Raw genomic sequence first — 19,892 nt, forward strand, 5'->3', positions numbered from 1 at the left:
CACATCTCTACAAGCTTTAAAAAATAGGAAACATTTAAAATGTAAGGAGGAAGAGAACTTAAGGGGTAAGTTTGCCTGTTTGGGAGCTACAGAAATCATACTTGTATTAGTCTTTGCAATGTATAACAATACTCTCTTTTATTTCATCTACCACTACCAGAGTGAAGAAACTGGAACGTGAAATGTGGAGTGTGCATTGACAGTAACAAAGGCTTTAGGGTCCTGTGTCTAAACCTGATTGGCATGTGGCTCCTGTGGAGCAAAGACCTCACAGACCCAGGCTAGATAAGCAGGGGACAACATAAGTCTGGAAAGAGATTCTGAAGCCAGACTGCCCGTGCTCAAAATCCAGTTCTGATTTACTAGCTGTGTGACCTTAGCCAAATAATCTAACTTCTTAGTTTCCTCCTCATCTCAATGGGAAAAAGTATTGACTTGTTGACAGGCACAGACAGAAGCAAATGCTTAGGGCAGTACCAGGCATCCATTAGAATTGCTCAGAATGGAGTAGCAATTAACTAAAGGATCAGCAGTCCCCCAATTGCACAGATAAACTTCTTTTTAAAGGACACATGCTTCTAGTCTTGACTTGTCCCTCTTTTGAATGTGACATGTCTTTCTTTGCCTTATAAATGTAATATGAGATCTCAGACAAGGTTCCAGGGAAGGAAAAACATGCTATTAAATGATACTAGAAGGTCTTCAACCCAGTTTTCACTTCCTCCTGATAATCCAGTTCTATCAGTCTATCAATCTAATGGTCATTCTATTTTGTTTTCCTCCCAACTTCTAATGGGTTACAAAGCACAGTTAAGCTGATGATTCCTAGTAGTTATTAAGAGCTCATATATGAGCAGAGCATTGTAGATCACCATAGATAGAATTCTTGAAGATCCCTACTTTTTATCTTGCAAGTGAAGTGCCCTTTGTATTCACAATCTTGCTCTTGCTCACACCCTGATCTGTTTCTGAATTTCTCTGTTTTCCCAAGCCTTCATTGTCCCCTTTCATCTGTCATTGTTACATTCCATTCGCCTCTTTCCTCCTCCTCATACAGCTCACTGTTGCTGCTGGTGGGTAGTAGCTTTTAAAGTTTTATGGAAAGCTCTCAAGAGCATTAAAATCATTTGTTTGTAAGGAAAGTTAATGTCGGGCACATTGGAATAGAGGTGAAATTTAGCATACCTAAGAAGAAAAGCATTCGTTAAAACAGAGAAAGATAAAAAGAAAAAGTCAAGAACAATGTAAAATAAATTAAAGATTTCCAAGATGCTCCAGAACTAACAAGCCACAGCATATGACAAGGGCTCCTATAATTGCTAGGAAGGAAAATCCAAGAATATATTTTATTCTCCTCCAAATAACAAATTCAATGATGTGCTTTGAATCAGTAGAAGAAAACACTCAGGTTGCAAATACGCTATGAAAAACGCTCATCTCTCAGGGTCTTATGAATTAATCCTTACCTGAAGTCTGCATTTGCATGCTTAGTGTGAGTTATTCCTTATGAAATTATACTGAGCAGAATAGAAAATGTAGTCTATAACCAGGTTAACAAACAATGAATTAATAACATTTTGTGTTAGCCATAGATAACTAAAAAATCAAAAGCCCAAATACAGTTTTATCAAGAACTCATAAAATATTGGCTTTAAACAGAAGGAGTCAAGTTCAAGTTCTGCCCTTTATTTTTCATGCTTGAAAAACACTGGTGATTGCTCCAATAATTTCAGGAGACAGAAGCCTCACTAGGACACCTGAATAATGTAAATCTGTTTTTATAGTTCTTCATTTTCTAGTTTGAAGTAGAAAAACTCCTAAGAATAAAAACAGTCTCCTGCAAGCATCTGAGTTACTAATGAGTTCATTGCTTTCCAGACAATCTTGCACAATATCTAGACAACTGCCTCAGCCAAGGCTGTTTAGTAATATCAGCTAACATTGCAATATATTATTCCCTGATGTGTATAATAAATTACAAATACTTAATAATTTACCATAGTGGCTTTGAAGGCATCACACAGCACTTAGCATCTAACTCAACAGAAAATAACTATTGACCTTCTCACAACAAATTCCAAAGTATTTATACCCACTTTGCTAACAGTCCTTTTTATCTTCTTCATTTATTTCTTCCTTAAATTGTAAAACAGCATCTTATTTAGAAAGAAATGTCAGGGTTATCAAGGGTCACCCTCATCCCACGAGCCAGTCTAGCAGATGGTTATAAATGATTTTTCTGTTTTCCTCATCTTCTCTGATCACTGCCTTGCTTGTCCATTGGTAGATGAAAACTTTGTCTGGCCTGGTTTTGTTGTGAGCCTTTTAAATGTTATGATCTCATGCCAGAGAATCAGTAAACAAATTAACAGGTGTGTTCTGCCCTTACTGGTGTTCTAGTAAGAACATTAGAAAGAATAAATCTGTTTGATACAGTCTTCCTTGTTTTCTTCATTAGAGTCCCTCAGCAGAGCATGTTTAAGGACCAAAACTGATTCTTTGAGACTCTACAATAAACTAATTATTTTAGGTAAGTAAAAAAAATGTACATTTCCTTCTGGAAAAAAAGTTAATGCTCATTGCAGCATCCAGATTTTTATTTATATTTTATTGAATATATTTATTATATTATCCCTCATTTTTGTACAATACATGATTTCCCTGTGAAATTCCCACCACCAATACACCCATACACCATCACCATAGTCCCTTGTGCTCATTCCTCCCCTGTCCTGACCCTCTCCCTCCAGACTTTTAATTTAAAGGCAATGGAAATGTAAAATATGTCAAGACCAACACTGCAGAGTGAAAATAAGATACCAATCTATGAATAAGTCATTAATCCTCAGTTAAAACCAAATAAAGGTATATTTTTAGCTAAGAAAATAAGTCAAGGTTGGCCCTGCCTAGATCAAATCACAAACTAATGAAGAATGAACACAGTATTCCCTTTTCCAGAAATATTTTTGAGAACTCACAGTTGATCAACACACAGGAGTGTGTGGAAGATTTATAAAGGAAAGTCTATACATAGTCTTTTATATATGTATAGTCTATAAAGGGCTATACATATTCTTGCTAGGAAACATAAACAGGCATGCAAATAAAGGCAAATTATTCGTATAAAGTTCAAACTATATCATGTGTCCTTTGGGATGTCTGGAGACTTGGGATAGCATCTAATAAATTGAGCTAGTTAAAGGAGAGTTTTCTGACGAGATATAGGTCTGACAAATTAGCTATTTAAAAAAGGAGACTACCATATATCCAGGAATGAATGAATATTATCACATCACATAATGAAGAGAAAATTCAAAAGGACACTCAAAAATGAATCTGTATAAGTCAGATTGAGGAGTCAAGCAGATGAGGTAGAGATGGATGCCTCAAATGTCTGACTAAGACTTCCCATAAAATGAAACAAAGAAAAAGAGCAAGTTCTGGAGTTAGACAACATCAAAAGCAAGTGTTAAGAGGTTCGTTAGGGTTTTGGGAACCTCTCCCTAACCAGAAAAGGGCTGAGGATGAGGATGATCCAGATGATGAAAAGCCCATGATTCTTTTCCTTAATGAACTATGTCTTATGACCTCTTAGGCCTGCCCTTTCATGGCTGCCAGAATGAGGTTCTCAGAATCATACCCAGACCCCACAGACAACTGCCAAGTGGGTGGGTTCCCAGCAGAAAGCAATGAATGGAAACATACCTTCCCTACCTCTTCTCAGGAAAACATCATAAAAGAGGCAGACTTTAAGAGCCTCTCAGTGAAAGAAAACGGAGGACAATTAAGTTGTCCACAGTCCTCTAGGTAGAAGAACAATGCCTTCAGCATTATGAAACAGTGCCTTATGAAAAGAGCTACAAGCACATAGATAATGACTGGATTAGAGGTTATCAGAGAATAACAAGATCCCAGTGAAAGTACAGTTGGACACCCCTAATTATGTGCCTGAACCCGCTCTCTCTGTTCACACTGGCTGAGCACATTTGCCAACTACTGGCTATGTTCAACCATTCTTTACCTTTCAATCCACAGCCTTTACTACTCCCAACTAGCATCCTGTACTCTTCCTTCCTAGCATTTATCACAGTTGACATTAAAAAAAAATACATATATATAATATTTCAATGACATCCCATTATTTTACATCCTTGTTAATTTTTTCACAGTATAGGATTTCCCCCCTCAGATGTGGTCACCACCACCAAGACATCCATAATCTTCCACCATATTCCATTGTGATCTCCCCACCCCCTTGTTTCTTCCCCTCACATTTTGCCCTCCTTCCCCTTCCCTTCCGAGATGCTTCAGATCTATGGTCAGCTTTCCAGGGGGGGTGGTTTTAAAGTTTGTCTCATCTTTCTCTATATTCCACATGTGACACCACATGTTGATATGCCAATTAGTACCAGTTCATTAGGTAAGAGGATGATGTGGGAGGTAAGACTCTATGCTATGGAGATAGTTGCTAGAGTTCCAATCTTGGTTTCAATACTTTTTACTTGTAAATAAAAATATCCTTTGCCTCATACTGAATACTGTAAAGATTAAGAGTTAGTACATATGAAGGGTGCAGGATAGTGTCCGTCAAATAAAACAGTTCAAAAAACATAGGTTACCTCCATTGGCTCTATGGGAGCAGAGAGTGTTTATTTCATCCACCACCTCCTCTATGACACATAGCACAATGCTTGGGATGAAGAAGGAACCTGGGGAATATTTGCAGAGTGAATAAATAAATAAGCACTTCCAACTTTGTTGTTATACATTAGGCCTTGATAAATAGATGAGTACACATTCATTCTGTCTCCTTGTTCTCAAGGTACCGGGAGCAAGACATTATTACCTTGCTGTGTTTTGTACAACTGTTCTTGGTGATCATACTTAAACTTAACCAGGCTTTCCCAGTATTTAAGAAGTCAAATTTAGAGAAATGTAGGTGTAGGCAAAAATTGCCCAGGGTTCTCAACTATGCTATCAAAATGCTTTTACATTAAAAATGTATATAAAATATATAATTTTAATACAGATTTTTAAAAAGGCAAGAAATGCTCCCTCCCTCTACTTATCAACTGAGAGTCTTTTGGCCACAAAATGTAATCATTTAAGTCCCACTTTAAATCATTCATAAAAATGTTTAGTGATGGGTCTCCACCACAGCATGCTTGTGACTTCTTAAAATTGATTTTAATAATGCTGTATACATAGGTTAAGCCACAGAGTTAAAAATGAACATGCCAGTAATTTCTAGGCCAGAGAAAGTAGCATTACAACAATTTGAAAGGTAAATAAATAAAATGTATCTTCAAAGGACTGGATATATTGAAGTCAACAAACCACTAAATAGTATGAGGTTGCTCTAAATAGTATGAGGGTCAGGGATAGAAATCTCAGGTCCTTTGTGTCTACAGTTAAGGTCAGCAGGAAGGCAATTATATTTACATGGGTCAAAAGAGAAGGCTGGTTCGACTGGACCTATGAGTCATATTTTCTGTGGTCTGATCCCTAGGCTTCTGAGAAAGCCTAGCTCTTAACAACAGCCAAATATAGAAATAACTTGAAGATCCATCAATGAAAGAGTGAACAGAGGTAGAAAGATAAAGAGATGATGGATGGATGGATAGATGGATGGATGGATAGATGGATAGATAGATAGACGGATGGATGGATAGATAGATAGATAGATAGATAGATAGATAGATAGATAGATAGATAGATAGATAGATAGATAGATAGACACACACATAAAGGTACTGCAATATTATTCATTCGGTCTTATAAAAAAGGAACTCCTGGCCTCCCCAGTGGCGCAGCGGTTGAGCACTGGGTTGCGAAGCTGACCGCAGCCTCTGCAGCACTGGTTTAATCCCTGACCACCGGGCAAAGGTCCCACATGGCACGCAGACCTCTCCTGCCACGCCCGCTGCTCCCCTCAGCAGTGTACTTCATCAGTCTGCCTGCTCTGCTCTCCACTCTGGCTCTGGTGAATTCTCTCACCCTCCCACGCTTCTGACTGTACCCAGTGCTTATATAAATAAATAAATCTTTAAAAAAAAAAAAAAAGGAAATCCTTCCATTTGCAATAATATGGAAGAATTTAAAGAACATCATTCTAAATGAAATAAGCCAGTCACAGAAAGACTAATAATGTATGACCATGCTTACGCGTGCACTCTAAAATAGCCAATACCACAGAAACAAACAGAAGAATGGTAACAAGGGAATGGAGAGAAGGGAAACAAGGAAAAGTTGGTCAAAAGGTAATGTTTCAATTATGAAAATGAATAAGTTTTGGAGAGCGAATGTCCAGCAAATTGATAATAGTTAATGACACTGTATTGTACTTGAAAGAGAAGATCTTAAGTGTTCTCGTGACAAAGGAAAATGGTGAAACTACTATGTGGGGTGATGGGTATGTTAATTAGCCTGATTGTGGTAATTACTTTGCTCTCTCTCTATATATAATTGATAAATAAGAATTAAGTCTAAAATTGTAAAATAAAAATTGTATATATTTAAGGTATGCAACTTGATGTTTATATATATATATAAATTGTATATATTTAAGGTATGCAACATCAAGTCGCATACCTTAAATATATACAATTTTTATTTTTCAGTTTTAGACTTAATTTTTATTTATCAATTATACCTCAATAAAGCTGGGAAAATAAAATAATGGGGTAATTAAAAAAATTCCTTGGGCCTCCTCGGTGGCGCAGCGGTTGAGCGCTGGGTTGCGAAGCTGCCCGCAGCCTCTGCAGCACTGGTTCCATCCCCAGCCACCAGGCAAGGGTCCCACATGGCATGCAGACCTCTCCTGCTGTGACCGCTGCTCCCCTCAGCAGTATATTTCTTCGTAAGTCTGCCTGTTCTGTTCCCCTGCTCTGGCTCTGGTGAATTCTCTCACCCTCCCACGCTTCTGACTGTACCCAGTGTTTGTATAAATAAATAAATAAATCTTAAAAAAATAAAATAAAATAAAATAAAAAAATTCCTTAACACAAATCCCATGATTTGTGTTAGAGCTCAATTTCTTTGACTAGGAGAATATGTATTTTTTTTTTTACTATAATATTTTGACTCCATGGAGGTTTACAGTCATGTGTCAAAATATTGTGCAAAACCACAGGCGAAACATAGCTTATTTTTCTGCAAACTAAGTTTTACTTGAAGATTTGAGGCAAAGGCAGATGAATGTATTAATGAGTAATAATTTAAATCATTTGTTTATTTAAACAAATGGATAAATTGTGCTGTACAGCACCTCCCTGGTGGGCAGGGTAAGTTAAAATCTCAGCATTATCAAGCTATCGCCAGCCACTGCGACATGAGTTCAATCCCCAGACAGCCTCAGCATGGTGCAGCAGACCTCACCTGTCTCACCACTGTTCCCCTCAGCAGTGTATTTCAGTAGATCCTCCTGTTCTGCTCCTCACTCTGTCTCTGGTGAATCCTCTCACCCCCTGCACCTCTGGCCTACAGCTCAGTTCTTATATATATATTAATAAATAAAAATAAATCTTAAAAAAATTGTGCTATAGAATGCAAAATTCACATGCATTTTAAAAATAAAATATGAAACTACAAAGACACATCCCGTTTGTGGTAGATCACTGTAAGCTTTCCAGGAGTTGGTGCTGAAGAGAGCAACTCCATTAGGAAAGACTCCAGAACGAAACGGGAGAGGAAGGGAGGCCACTAAGGAAAACTTCACAATTTGGCTGAAACCAAGGAACCAGGGATCCAGGAAACCCAGATGTACAGCAACCAGGAATCCTCAGCACCTGAGCAGGAAGACAGCCCCTCACAATGACCAGACAGTAGCCAAGGAAATGCCACCTGGGACGGGGAAAGCAATATCAGGATCAGGGCAGGACAGGGGTCAACCAGGGTCTCAGCTACTTGTCGCAGCAAACAGAGGGAACCAAAAGGCATATACACATTCACACAGATTCACATGCGAATTTTGAAAGTGGTATGTATTGGGATGAAAATAGTTCAATGAGGATAAAAAGGAAATTGACAATCGGCAGCCACATGAACACACCACATGGGAAAACAATCCATGCACAGGACTTCCAAATGATATTCCCCAACCTACTACCTTTTCCAGGCACCATGACATCTGCTCTCCTTCCCCCTCATGTCACATAAACAGTGTCCTTTGATAGAAACTTGAAAAGCAGTTTTGCTACAAGCTCAGTGTTTTCCTGGGACACAGAGATTCGGACTGGACACTCTGGCCCCCCAGTTCATTATTTTTATATCTTTAAGCAACAGAACATAAGCACACTGGCTTTTATGCACACAGGACCACAACCAAACCTGAGTTACTCTATCGGAGCTGGCAACAATGTCAGGATTAAGAAAAGATGAAAAACAACTGAATCATATTGCTTGGAATTAGTTATGATTTCACCTTTCCACATCTCTGATTAAGTTTCTGTGATGGAATTACAATGTGGTTGGCTGAAAGGAACTCAGCAAATGATGGATATTTGAACTTAAAATAGTTGATTGCTTGTCCTATGGTATTTTTTTTTAAAACTCAATTTACTTTGTATTTATTAGAACACAGGGAGAGAGTTGAATGAGCAACAAGAGCAGAAGGACATTTTTCTTTCCTATCATACTCCATGATGGATGAGCTCCTTATAAAGGAGAAAGCCTCCAAGACTATGCCCGATGTCTGATCACCTCTTAGCCTCATTTTATAATTAATTGGCAGGATTGTGGTAGAAGCATTCAGAGGATCCAGGATCTATTTTTCCCTCTTCTAATTGCAGAACCCCTGAATTTTATTTGGGGACTCTCATTCCCATCCTATTTAACTCAACCCCTATTTTATGTACCCTGAAGGCAGGCATTGAAAGCAAATCAAAACAAAGGAATTTCAATTAACTTCACATAAAAAACAGCTTTAATTCCAACCAATGGCACCAAGAAAGAACTAAAACTATATTGCATTTTATATAGTTGATTACACTGTATTGTCTAGTTGAGATTTGCTTGAGAATAGAACTTAAATGCTCTCACAAAAGCAAGACAGAGCGAAAGTGAGAGTGAAAGAGAGGGTGTGGTGAGGTGATGGATATATTAATTAATGAGATGGGAGGATTCATTTTATAATGCACATATATACCAAAATCCCAAGATGTACATTTTAAACATCTTACAATTTTATATGTTAAGTATATAGTAATAAAGCTGAAATTTTTAAAGTGTATATCATTTTATACATTATACATATGTATAATGTATATACTGTGTTTGTGTGTGTGTATATTCAAGGAAGGAGGATCCTTTAAAAAGTCAGCAGTGGCCGTCTGACCACAGACTGTGCCCCACCTACCCAAGCCCAGCCCTGGTGTGGCCACAGGGCTAAGTGTTGCCCACTGAGTTCTCACTGGGAAGGATGCATCATGGTTCCCTGTTCTCTGAAGGCATAAAGCGCCCAGCTGAGTGTCTGCACCATGCTAGCTGGGTTGGATGGCTGACCCTGGCACAGTGGGTTTGAATTTCAGGAAGCAAATAGAAAAGAAAAAAAAAACAAAAGCATGGCAGTTTTGAATCTACGCAAGTCAGGTTTGAACCTGGCCAGTGCCATTCAGATACAGCAGAGCTCACCTGTCCAGCTCCTGCACTACATGGTACAGGGCATGGGGACACATTACCAGAGTTTTGGTTTTGAACCTGACCTCCCTCTGGCACCAATTAGGTTCAAGCTTGCACAGGCATCAATTAAGTGTTGGAATAGCTGATTTGGAAAGTAGACCAATCAAGTTTGAAAGGTGGGTGGGTACCCTGAGGAGGATTATAAGCTGAAGGTTCAGAGAGGTTTTAGCAAGCGGATTTGAGGCTGCCTGGGAAGGCTTCAGTGGGTCAAGAGGAATGACTCAGAATGAGTTTCAGGAGGCAACAGACTTAGGATTTGGGAGTGACACTGCTGTGACTGCCCCCAGCTGCACGGGTTAGCTGGATCCTGGTCTACCACTTACCACTGAGCCACAAGTTCTAGGCTCCCTTAGAAGATAAAGCCATCTTGCACAAGCAGCATGTGGTTTGGACAACAGGACACTGTGGACACTATTGGCTAGGATAGCCAGTCCCTTGTGGCTGTCTGTAAATAAGTCCTCTCACCCCTGTATCCTGAAATTGAACTGTGCCTTGCAGTCATGAGCACACAGTGAGAAACACACAGACCATGAGCAGATCCCTCAACCTGCTCACTTTAATAACTTACAGTCCACGGCCTCCCTGGTGATACAGGGGCTAAGTCTCAGTGATATCAAGATATTGTCAGCCACTGTGGCATGAGTTCTAACCCTGACCAGGGAGCTGACCCACACGGCACAGCAGACCTCTCCTGTCATGCCCACTGCTCCCCTCAGCAGTGTATTTCAGTAGATCTGCCTATTCAACTCCCCACTCTATCTCTGGTGAATCCTCTCACCCCCCACACCTCTGGCCTATACCCCAGTTCTTCTATTCATAAAAAAGAAAATAAATCTTTTTTAAAAAATAAATACAAATAATGTCTATCCTATTTGAGGCACTACATTTTGTAGTCTTACTTTTGATAGCAACTAAACCTGTTCTTGAATTAGAAGAGGGAGAAATTGGGAAAAAAGTGATTTGAGTACAAAGTATATGTTGTGTGCCCACATGCATGAGCTGAAAGTGTGGAAATAGAAACTATCTCTGTAAAAAGAAGAGTAAGTCAAAAGAGAAAGCAGTGAATGAACCAAAATCCACTAAAGCACCACTAACAAAATCCATACAGATATGTAAAAACCAAGTCAATCTGAAAACAGTCTACCTAAAGGTAATAAAAGAAATTATAAAATTAAGTCATTTATCTTCTATTTCAATAGTTTAAAGGTAATAATAGAAAGTCACTTCATCTATTTAAGCAATATCACTGAAAAATGATCACATACTAGGTATTTAGAACAAAATATCAAATAAGAAAGAGACATAGAAACAGTAAATCTCTGTGATTAAGAACTCTGTTCCTGAAGACAGATGGACCAGTTACACATCCTAACACTCCAATTACTAACTGTCTGACCTTGAACTCTTACCTAGATCTCTGAGCCTCAGTTGCTTCTATCTCAGTTTCCTGTGGATTAAATGAGACAATGCACAAAACACTTGAGGAAAAACACAGTTCATGTAAGATTTCAATGAATTCTGTCTAAAATCATTACCACTAATTGTGAGAAGGCCACAGAGGAAGTCAAGCATCTTAACCTTCAGTCTTCTATAAGACTGGTTTTCTTCTTAGATCAGCAGGCTTTCAAGGAAAGGCAGGAATTGAATCAGGAAATTTATTTATTTACCATGTGTGTTTCTTAGCAAATAATGCATGATTCCCAATGTAATAAAATATATGTATTGATAAAAATTCAGTTCACAAATTGTATTAAAAATAAATTATAGGTTTTTAGCCAACTTCCATTTCTTCATGCTGAACCCAATTAAATAAAAGAATAGCAGGTCTTTGGACTGCCATTTCTTAAGTGTGCAATACCTGGCAAGTCCCAAGACAGCTGTGAGACTGGATTTCTTCATCCATTACATGGAGGCTATCATATCCACTTCATGGATTACTCTAAATATTAAGTGAGATAATACAAACAAAATGCTTACTACCACGCCTGATACACCAGAAGCATTGAGATATTGGGTGACAGAAACTTTCTTATTGGTGTTGCTATTGTTATGCAAAACAGTAAAATGCTGTCCATATCATAAGACCATGAGACCCTCATATGAGACCATATACTTTGTGCTGTTTCCCTTCTTGTCTGGATGGGCCACAGGACCACGAAGGCACATTCCCTCCCAATCGCCATCAATACCAGAACATTGTTTCCACAAGCCTATTGTCCAGGGATATGTTTGTAAAAAATAGAGCCTCCTTTCTTTCTTTGAAGCTCATGGCTCACATGAGAGCTATCCACAATGCTATTTCTTATCAGTTCCACATTCTGTCCAACTAAGCTGACCATCCAGGCTTGGCTAAGTAAGAATCACAGTGGTGTGTGCCACCCAGCATCCTCCAAGACTTAATGATTTCACCAAACTAAAATTCAGTTTGCAAGGAAAATGCCCTCTTAGCCTTAGGGAGCCGGTGGGGACAATTAGTGTCAGCATCTACCCCAACCTCTGGGGTAGAGCTGGGCCCTTTCTCTTTCCCATATAGTGGAGATGAACTGAAACAAACAAACACAACAAAACATGCTTGCAACTGAAGGGAAATGAGCCTTTTCTGGATTAAAATAGAACCTTTCCTCCCCCTCTTCAATTCCAATTCCTCATCCCATTTCTCTCAGGGCAGAAGATAGTTAGCATTGCTTCTTTTAATCCATTGTTTCATCTTTTTTTTTTTTTTAAAAACAATCGATTTTCCCAGGCTAACATGTTTATAGTGTTTCCTCTTGCAGTTTCTGATTATAGCCACTACCCTAGTCTGACCCAATTTTCAAAGCTGATTTTTCTCATCTGCAGAGATGCTTGCTGCATGACTTCACGGTTCATCTGCTTCCCTTCCTGCCTGCCCCAGTCCCTGAAACCATCGTGGCTGCATCTGGTGGGTGCTACTGGGCACTTCATGAATCAGTCAATACTGCTGCCCTTCTTCACTTAAGCCCCAGGGAAGTGCATAGGCCCAGGTCACACCACTCAATGGCGGCAGAACTACATCCAGAATCCATCATATTTGTTGTCACCATGCAGACAAGAGCCCTTGATCCTCTACATTTAGAAAAGAAATCAGAAAGGAAATGCAACTGAACTGTACTGCTGGCTGGCCTCCTGGGTGCACAGCATTATTTCAGGACCCCTGGCTTGGCAGTGATAGCCCCTTGGAAAGTTCTGGCTGTCTTTTGTGATTGTCACTTTGGGTCATTTTTTGTTTTGTCCCTTCCCTTTCTTTGAGGATGTTTTCAACTTGGTCCAGTTGGATTGTTGGATCCTTGGCCAGTTGTGCCGGCTAAGAGCCCAGCCTGGAGCCAGTGCACACTGTGTAATCCTCGCAGACTACGTGATTGAAAAGGGGGTTTTGGATATCGCTATTTGCTTTCTTGGCCAGTTTTCAGGTTATTTGTTTGCATCTACCTTGAAACAAAAGCAATGATAATGAGGCTCAGAGTTCTGCACATTTGAGTTCATCGACACAGCAGGTTTTTATACAGGAATGTATTTTTTTTTCAAATTGCGCCCATCCACCCACAGTGAGCCTATTTGTCCCTGCCCCACTGGGCCTTCCTCCCCCTTCTTTCTGGTTCTTTCTCAATCACAGACTTCTCCCATGACAGTTACCACTATCCAGGTATTAAAATGGTTCACATCATGTTTTGGGTCCTTCACATACTCACAGCTCTTTGAAAATCATCTCCAGGCCCACATCACTCATAAAGCCTCCCAGAATCCTGCATCCATCTGCCACATTTTTGGATAACACTGGGCCAACAGGCACACAGCATACCCAGTGGATCTCTCTGACCTGCAGAAACAATACTAATTCTTCACTTTCTGAAACAGAATCTTACTATAAACAAGTCAAGCAAATTAAAGTTCTTCCTAGGAAGGATCTCAAAAGTTTATGTTTAATTGAGTGTGTGCTATTAGCAATTTCACCTAATTTTTAAAATAATTAACTTTTAGTAACTTTCCAGAAAACTGGCAAATAAGATAATATTCAAATGGAGCAAAGATGACAGAAGCTACAAACTCCAGAGCTTGTTTGATGTACAAATAACATATTTTCTAAATTGCATCTACCTAGAACTATTTCCTTTAAAAAAATCTGTTGACAAGCCCCTGCACTCATACATCACATATATATTTCCTTCTAAATAAGGAAAAGTGAATACTTTTCCTCTCTTTAAAAACTGAAATTTGATTTATAAAATTAAAATGAACAGTAGCATAGCTTTCACAATACTTTTCTTCTTCTGAGTTGTAAAAAATTTGAGAGAATAAGTAATGCCTATTAACCTCCTGAATTGTTTTCTAGGTAGTGAAATTGAGAAGGCTGATTTCCTTAAATTTTGTAAGAAATTTAAGGTACAAAACTACTTTCTGGAGGATATGATTATACAAGCAAACAAATTTCCACATACCCAATGAAAGAAATGGCACGGAGGTCTGTCATTATATCGAGATTGTGTCTATTTTTAAAAATCCAAAATTTCCTGATAATGAAGTCTGCACCATATGGTGCAGGTCTATATGCTATTATTTTTTCCATTCTGCATGCCTTTTGTCCTTCCTTCCTTACATCATGTCCCCATTTCATTCTGCAAAACCTGCTTGAGGGCTGAGACCATATTTTCAATAGTTTCCTGTAATTGGAAGCAGTGGGTGCTTAAGCACTCATTACCTGACGAGGAACATCACAATAACAAGCTAACTTTAGGTCAATGCCAAAATGGCCAACGTGCTGGATCTGACATGGATTTTCATTTGCTCTGCCCCGTGAGAGTTAGCCAAGTCTTTGGTGTGGGCTATTGCTCAACCAGTGTGATGGAAGCATGGGGGTTAGAGACCATTAGGAGAATGTGATGCTGATTCAAGTTCTCAATACAACTGTGGTGAGGAGACATAGTCAACGTTGTGAGCCTGGAAAAAGGCTCAGTGAAGCTGGGACTCATGGATTCTCACCTGCAGTTTATTCTCTGACTCATCCAAGTGGGACCCATCCCATGCTTCTGTCAATAGCAAACTCCAAGCACCGATACTCAAAGAGGTCTCACTCTCACTAAGAAGGTGAAAAGGGGCTACACTTATCATTTTGTAAGGCACATATTTTCATAAAGGGCCCCTTGATGATAAAGATGCCAATACTGAGTTGTGAGCAGGGCACTGCATCACATCCGGATCTTTTTAATATAGTTTCTGATTCAACAGGTCTAGAGAGAGACCTGAAGGTGTCCCTTTTTTAATAAGCTTACAAGTGATGGCAAGGCTGCTGGCTCCTTGGGCCTTGCTTGACATAACAATATTCAAGAGTTTCTCAATTGGCCTGTGTGTGGGAAGCCTGGACCCCAGAAGCCTAGAGAGTGAGGAAAAGGTTGAAAAAACTGGTGAGTACTAGTGGTTGGAGCCACCAAATTGTTAGGAATCCAGACATCACTCAAAAGGATAGGTCAGGAGAAAACTAGCAGGCAAGTTATAAATCTGAGACATACAGTAGGAGGCATGGAGAGAGAGGGGTGAAAACAGGGGTGGGAAGCGCACAAGGGACTGTGGAGATGGATCATGGGTGCTGTGGTGGTGGGAGAACTTTAGGGACTACACCCGATGGGAGAAATCAAATATTGTACAAAAATGAACAATTATGTAAAAAAATGAATTAAAAAAAGGATAGGTCAGAACTAAGTCCCAACCTGCACTAGAGGCTCTGGGTCATGTCCCTCTGTCTCAGCTTCCAGAGTCCACAGCCAGAGACTCTGGAGCACAGAGCAGGGGCTGCTCTTGTGGGCACTGGCAGAGAGAAGTCGCTGCAGCTGAGGCTAAAGAGACAGGTGTGGTGATGCTGACAGGCGGCTGGAAGCGATGGTAGGCAAAGGGGAAACGTCCCTGCTGTAACTAAGGTGAAGATCAGAATTGCACAGCATTGGCCAAAGGTAAGCATAAGACTGACAGGTCATTTTACACAGAGGTTGGTGGGTGTTTGGAGCCTAGTGAGCAGTTTTTTCCATCTCAAATATGTGAAACCAGACTCCTTTAGACTTTCACCCAGCTCTTGGGATAATCCAAGGTGAAATCTTGTCCATTTATCCCTCCCTCTGGTTGAGCTCTGATATGTAAACGTTGCCAGGCAGCAGGAATTAGGCTTAAGAGTGATGTTCATGAGGCCTCCCCGGTGGCGCAGCGGTTGAGCGCTGGGTTCCGAAGCTGCCCGCAGCCTCTGCAGCGCCAGTTCGATCCCCGGCTGCTCCCCGGCCACCCAAGGAGGGTCCCACATGGCGCGCAGACCTCTCCTGCCGCCCGCTGCTCCCCTCAGCAGTGTACTTCGGTCCTTCTGCCTGCTCTGCTCCCCGCTCTGGCTCTGGTGAATTCTCTCACCCTCCCGCGCTTCTGACTGTACCCGGTGCTTGTATAAATAAATAAAATAAATATTAAAGGAAAAAAAAAAGAGAGATGGCGAGCATTAAAAAAAAAGAGTTATAAAAAAAAAAAAAAAAAGAGTGATGTTCATGGAAGTGCTAGCCATGAATGTGCGTCAGCCAGGAGCTCAACAGAGAGTAAGAGAAGTTTGCATTTGCATATGGATTGATTTTGACATTTGTCAAATATTTACCAAAAGAGATTTTCATTTCTCACAGAAAGACATAGTCCTGATATATTTTTCTTTCTACAAGACTCATTTCACTTATGAATTTGACAAAAGTTTAAATATGAAATGCCTAAACTGAAAATGTGCATTAATACTTTTGGTATTTTTCCACATAGCTCAAGTGATCGCCCCCTTCTTCCTGGACGAAATACTGAAATCCTCGGTGAGTACTGCATCTCAGACAGACTACAAGTCCATCAGAATCACAAATGTAGATGCAAAGCTTCTCCAGAGAACAAGCAGCCATGTAACTCAGGAAGCAGTGTGGACCCTCTCACCATACATGGAAAGTTGGACCAAACATAATTCAAATACATGCCATAATATCATCTGAATTTGAAGAAAAGATAGAAAATTCTCAGGAGTTCTAAACAAATAGGGAAATCAATGTCCAAGATGTGAGCTAGAGCCAGGGCTTTGGCATCTGAAGTTGTATTATTTGAGAATATGCATCCTAAAGACTGGAACTGGAGTCTTGACCTTGGACCAGCATGGAGTAGAAATGAGCATCTGGCCCACAAGGGCTGCCCAGGTCTTGAAGAAAAGACAGGAAAAACATCATCTCTGCCCAGGGAGGCTAAAGCAAAACTTTGTGTACACCCTAAATAGACAAAAATTATTGAAGAGGCTAAAACAGTAGGAAAAAAAAGATTTAGAAGTGTCACTAGTCATTATTAACTTAAATTCAAACTGTTCAAGGAGATGAAAAAATAAATTAGCCAAACTTTTATGTCCTTGATACCAAAAGATAAACATAATCAAAACTAAAAGCCTAACCACAGATTGTAAGAAGATAAGTAAATGTGCATGCAACAGATAGTTAGCATCAAGGATAGATGAAGGATATGTAAAAATCAGTAAGAAAAGGTCAAACAAGTTCATGGGGAAATGAACAAAAGATACATATGGGTATTTCAATAAAAAACTACCCCAAATTCCAGCAAGTATATAAGAAATTGGCCAATTTCAATAATAATTTAAAAGAAGATAAAATGACTAATAAAGTGAAGTTATTTCACATCTATTGGGGGACAGGTATTTTTAGAGTTTTATTTTAATTGAGGTATAATTAACATACAGCTTTATGAGAGCTTCAGATATACAACATAATGATTCCGCATTTGTACATATTGCAAAATAATCATCTCAGTAATCTAGTTAGCATCCATCAATGACAAATTTTAAGAAATCTGACACTAACTGGGGGGTTAAGATATGGGGAACCTTCATGCACAGTTTGGTGGAAGAGGAAGTTGGTACCAACCTGATGGGGAGCAATTTGGCAATAATTAGCAACGGTAAAGAGGCACATGCCCTAATACCTAGCAATTCCATGTCTGGGTGCTTAGCCTACAGGAACTCTGACACATGTACAGAGTTCTCTGACACATGTACTTGGCCAAGGATGGTCCCTGTAGAAATGCTCTGCCTAGCTAGAGAGATGATGAATGAGCCACTAAAAGACAATAAATAGGAAAAGCACATGGTTATCCTCACTTTCAACAAAAAGCATGCTTTCTAAAGAAGAGGCAAGAAGATCCAGTTAATGATTCAGAAAAAAAAAAATTGATTAGGAAAGGAATGAGAACAGTGGGAATCTAATACGTACCTGTTGTTCTTTCCACTCATCTCTGCTAGATTTCATTCTCTCCAGCCTAAAAGTGTCATTAACTATCCAAAACCCAATTCCAGGGGAAAGCATTGAAGATGCTCAAGGTTCTAGGCGGGGTCAGGCCAAGGACCCACTGCTGCCCACAGCTGGGTAAGTGATTAAAGTCGTTCCAGTCCTAAGAGCAGCATGGCTCCAGGGAAACCTGGAGACCCACAAGACTCCATACAGGGGACACAAGCAGTAAAGACTCTAACGGACCTGGATTAAATCTCAGCATGTGGTTTACTGACTTAGTCACTGTGTGACTTTGACAAGGTTATTTTACTTCTCCAAGATGCAGAGTCCTCGTGTATATGATAGAGATAACAATACATCTGCCTCCTATCACAGATATGGTGAATGAAATGACAACTATAGGGCACTCATCACAGTTCGGGCACATCGTAAGTACTCAGTAATTCATAATTAGATTATTATTATCATTTGGCATCATGCAATCAAGTACCTTGCCTACTCCAAAATAAATCTGGAACCTGATAGATGGTCCTAGAAGCACTCTCCTCAACATCTCACTCCCATTCTTAGCCTGGAAAAATAAGTTTACACTTATATATGGGTTGATTTTGGCCTTTGTCAAATAAATACCAAAAGAGTTTTTCATTTCTCAAAGAAAGGCATAGCCCTGATATTTTTTTCATTCTAAAGGACTCATTTCACTTATGAGTTTGACAAAAGTTTAAATATGAAATGCCTAAACCGAAAATGTGCGTTAATACTTGATGCATAGCAAGGGTCCCACATGGCGTGTCAGACCTCTCCTGCTGCCCGCTGCTCCCCTCAGCAGTGTATTTTCATTGGTCTGCCTGTTCTGTTCCCCGCTCTGGCTCTGGTGAATTCTCACCCTCCCGTGCTTCTGATTGTACCCAGTGCTTGTATAAATAAATTAATTAATTTTTAAAAATTTTTAAAAAAATACTTTCTGTATTTTACACATTGCTCAAGTAACCCTCCCCACCCCTTTCTGGGCTAAATACTACTAGCATGCAGATAACACTGAGATCCTAGGATAGTACTGTACCCAGGAAAGACTAAGAGTCCATCTGAATCACAAAAAATTTCCTCCATGTAAAGGCCTCCTGTTGCTCCACAATAACATCTCCCATATTCTTACAAAGTAACATATAAGCTAAACTCAATAAAGTATTATATCTACCCTTGGCCCAGCTAATAAATATTTTTAATTATTTTCTTCCTTCTACCACTGAGTAAATTTTTTTCAAAGGTACAAAAAGCACTAAGATCAAAATATATAATGCAGGTTTATATCTTGTATAGGGAAAAACAGTATACCTATCCTATTCCTTCAACATCGAGATGATTTGATCAGCCAAGAATTGGGGAAGGAGAAATGTATCTTTAGATAGGAAATTTACTGAATTTTCACCCACTCACTTCTTGCCTTTGTGAGTTAAAATATGAAAAAAAAAAAAAAGCTAAATCTTCTATATTGCTGTAAATTTTCATGGGTCTTAGCACCATCTAAATGTCAGCAATACTGCAAGACCAGCAGCACTTCTTGCATAATTGAGCTACAAGATTGAGGAAGGGCAGGGTGATAGGAGGAAGCAGAAGAGATCTTTGGGGGGCTTTTACTTAAATAAGTCTTTTCTAAAACTCTGAAACTTTACTTACGACTTTTAAAAACTACAGTTATGAAAGAAGCATTTTCTTAAAACTGTAGCCTTAGAGAAATGCTGGAGGCTTCTGTTGAGCATTGTAGATGAAAGAGGGTTTGAAATTGAGGTTAATTGCTTCACTTTATAATACCACTAAGGTGAACATCACAAACAAAAGTTATGGATTGATTCCATGAACTTAAGTACATCTTTTTTTCAGATAAGTACTCGGCAAATGCTACAATAAAAAAAA

At 39.4% G+C, this 19,892-nt stretch overlaps 1 protein-coding gene across 7 annotated transcripts in view; it reads right to left on the reverse strand.

Moving 5' to 3' along the window:
* The window catches only part of GRM8 (glutamate metabotropic receptor 8), an 811,967-nt gene that overhangs the window by 396,201 nt on the left and 395,874 nt on the right, over positions 1–19,892 (reverse strand). For 4 of the 7 annotated variants that reach the window (XM_054692626.1, XM_054692627.1, XM_054692628.1 and 1 more), the window contains exon 4: positions 4,620–4,709. The exons of the other annotated variants lie outside the window; for them this stretch is intronic. In XM_054692626.1, the coding sequence (XP_054548601.1) occupies positions 4,620–4,709 (90 nt within the window). The remainder of the gene's footprint in view (positions 1–4,619; positions 4,710–19,892) is intronic. 7 annotated transcript variants of the gene reach the window in all.

This window comes from Talpa occidentalis, unplaced genomic scaffold (genome assembly GCF_014898055.3).
Source record: "Talpa occidentalis isolate TD23 unplaced genomic scaffold, MPIMG_talOcc4v2.1, whole genome shotgun sequence".
Classification (NCBI taxonomy): Eukaryota; Metazoa; Chordata; class Mammalia; order Eulipotyphla; family Talpidae; genus Talpa; species Talpa occidentalis.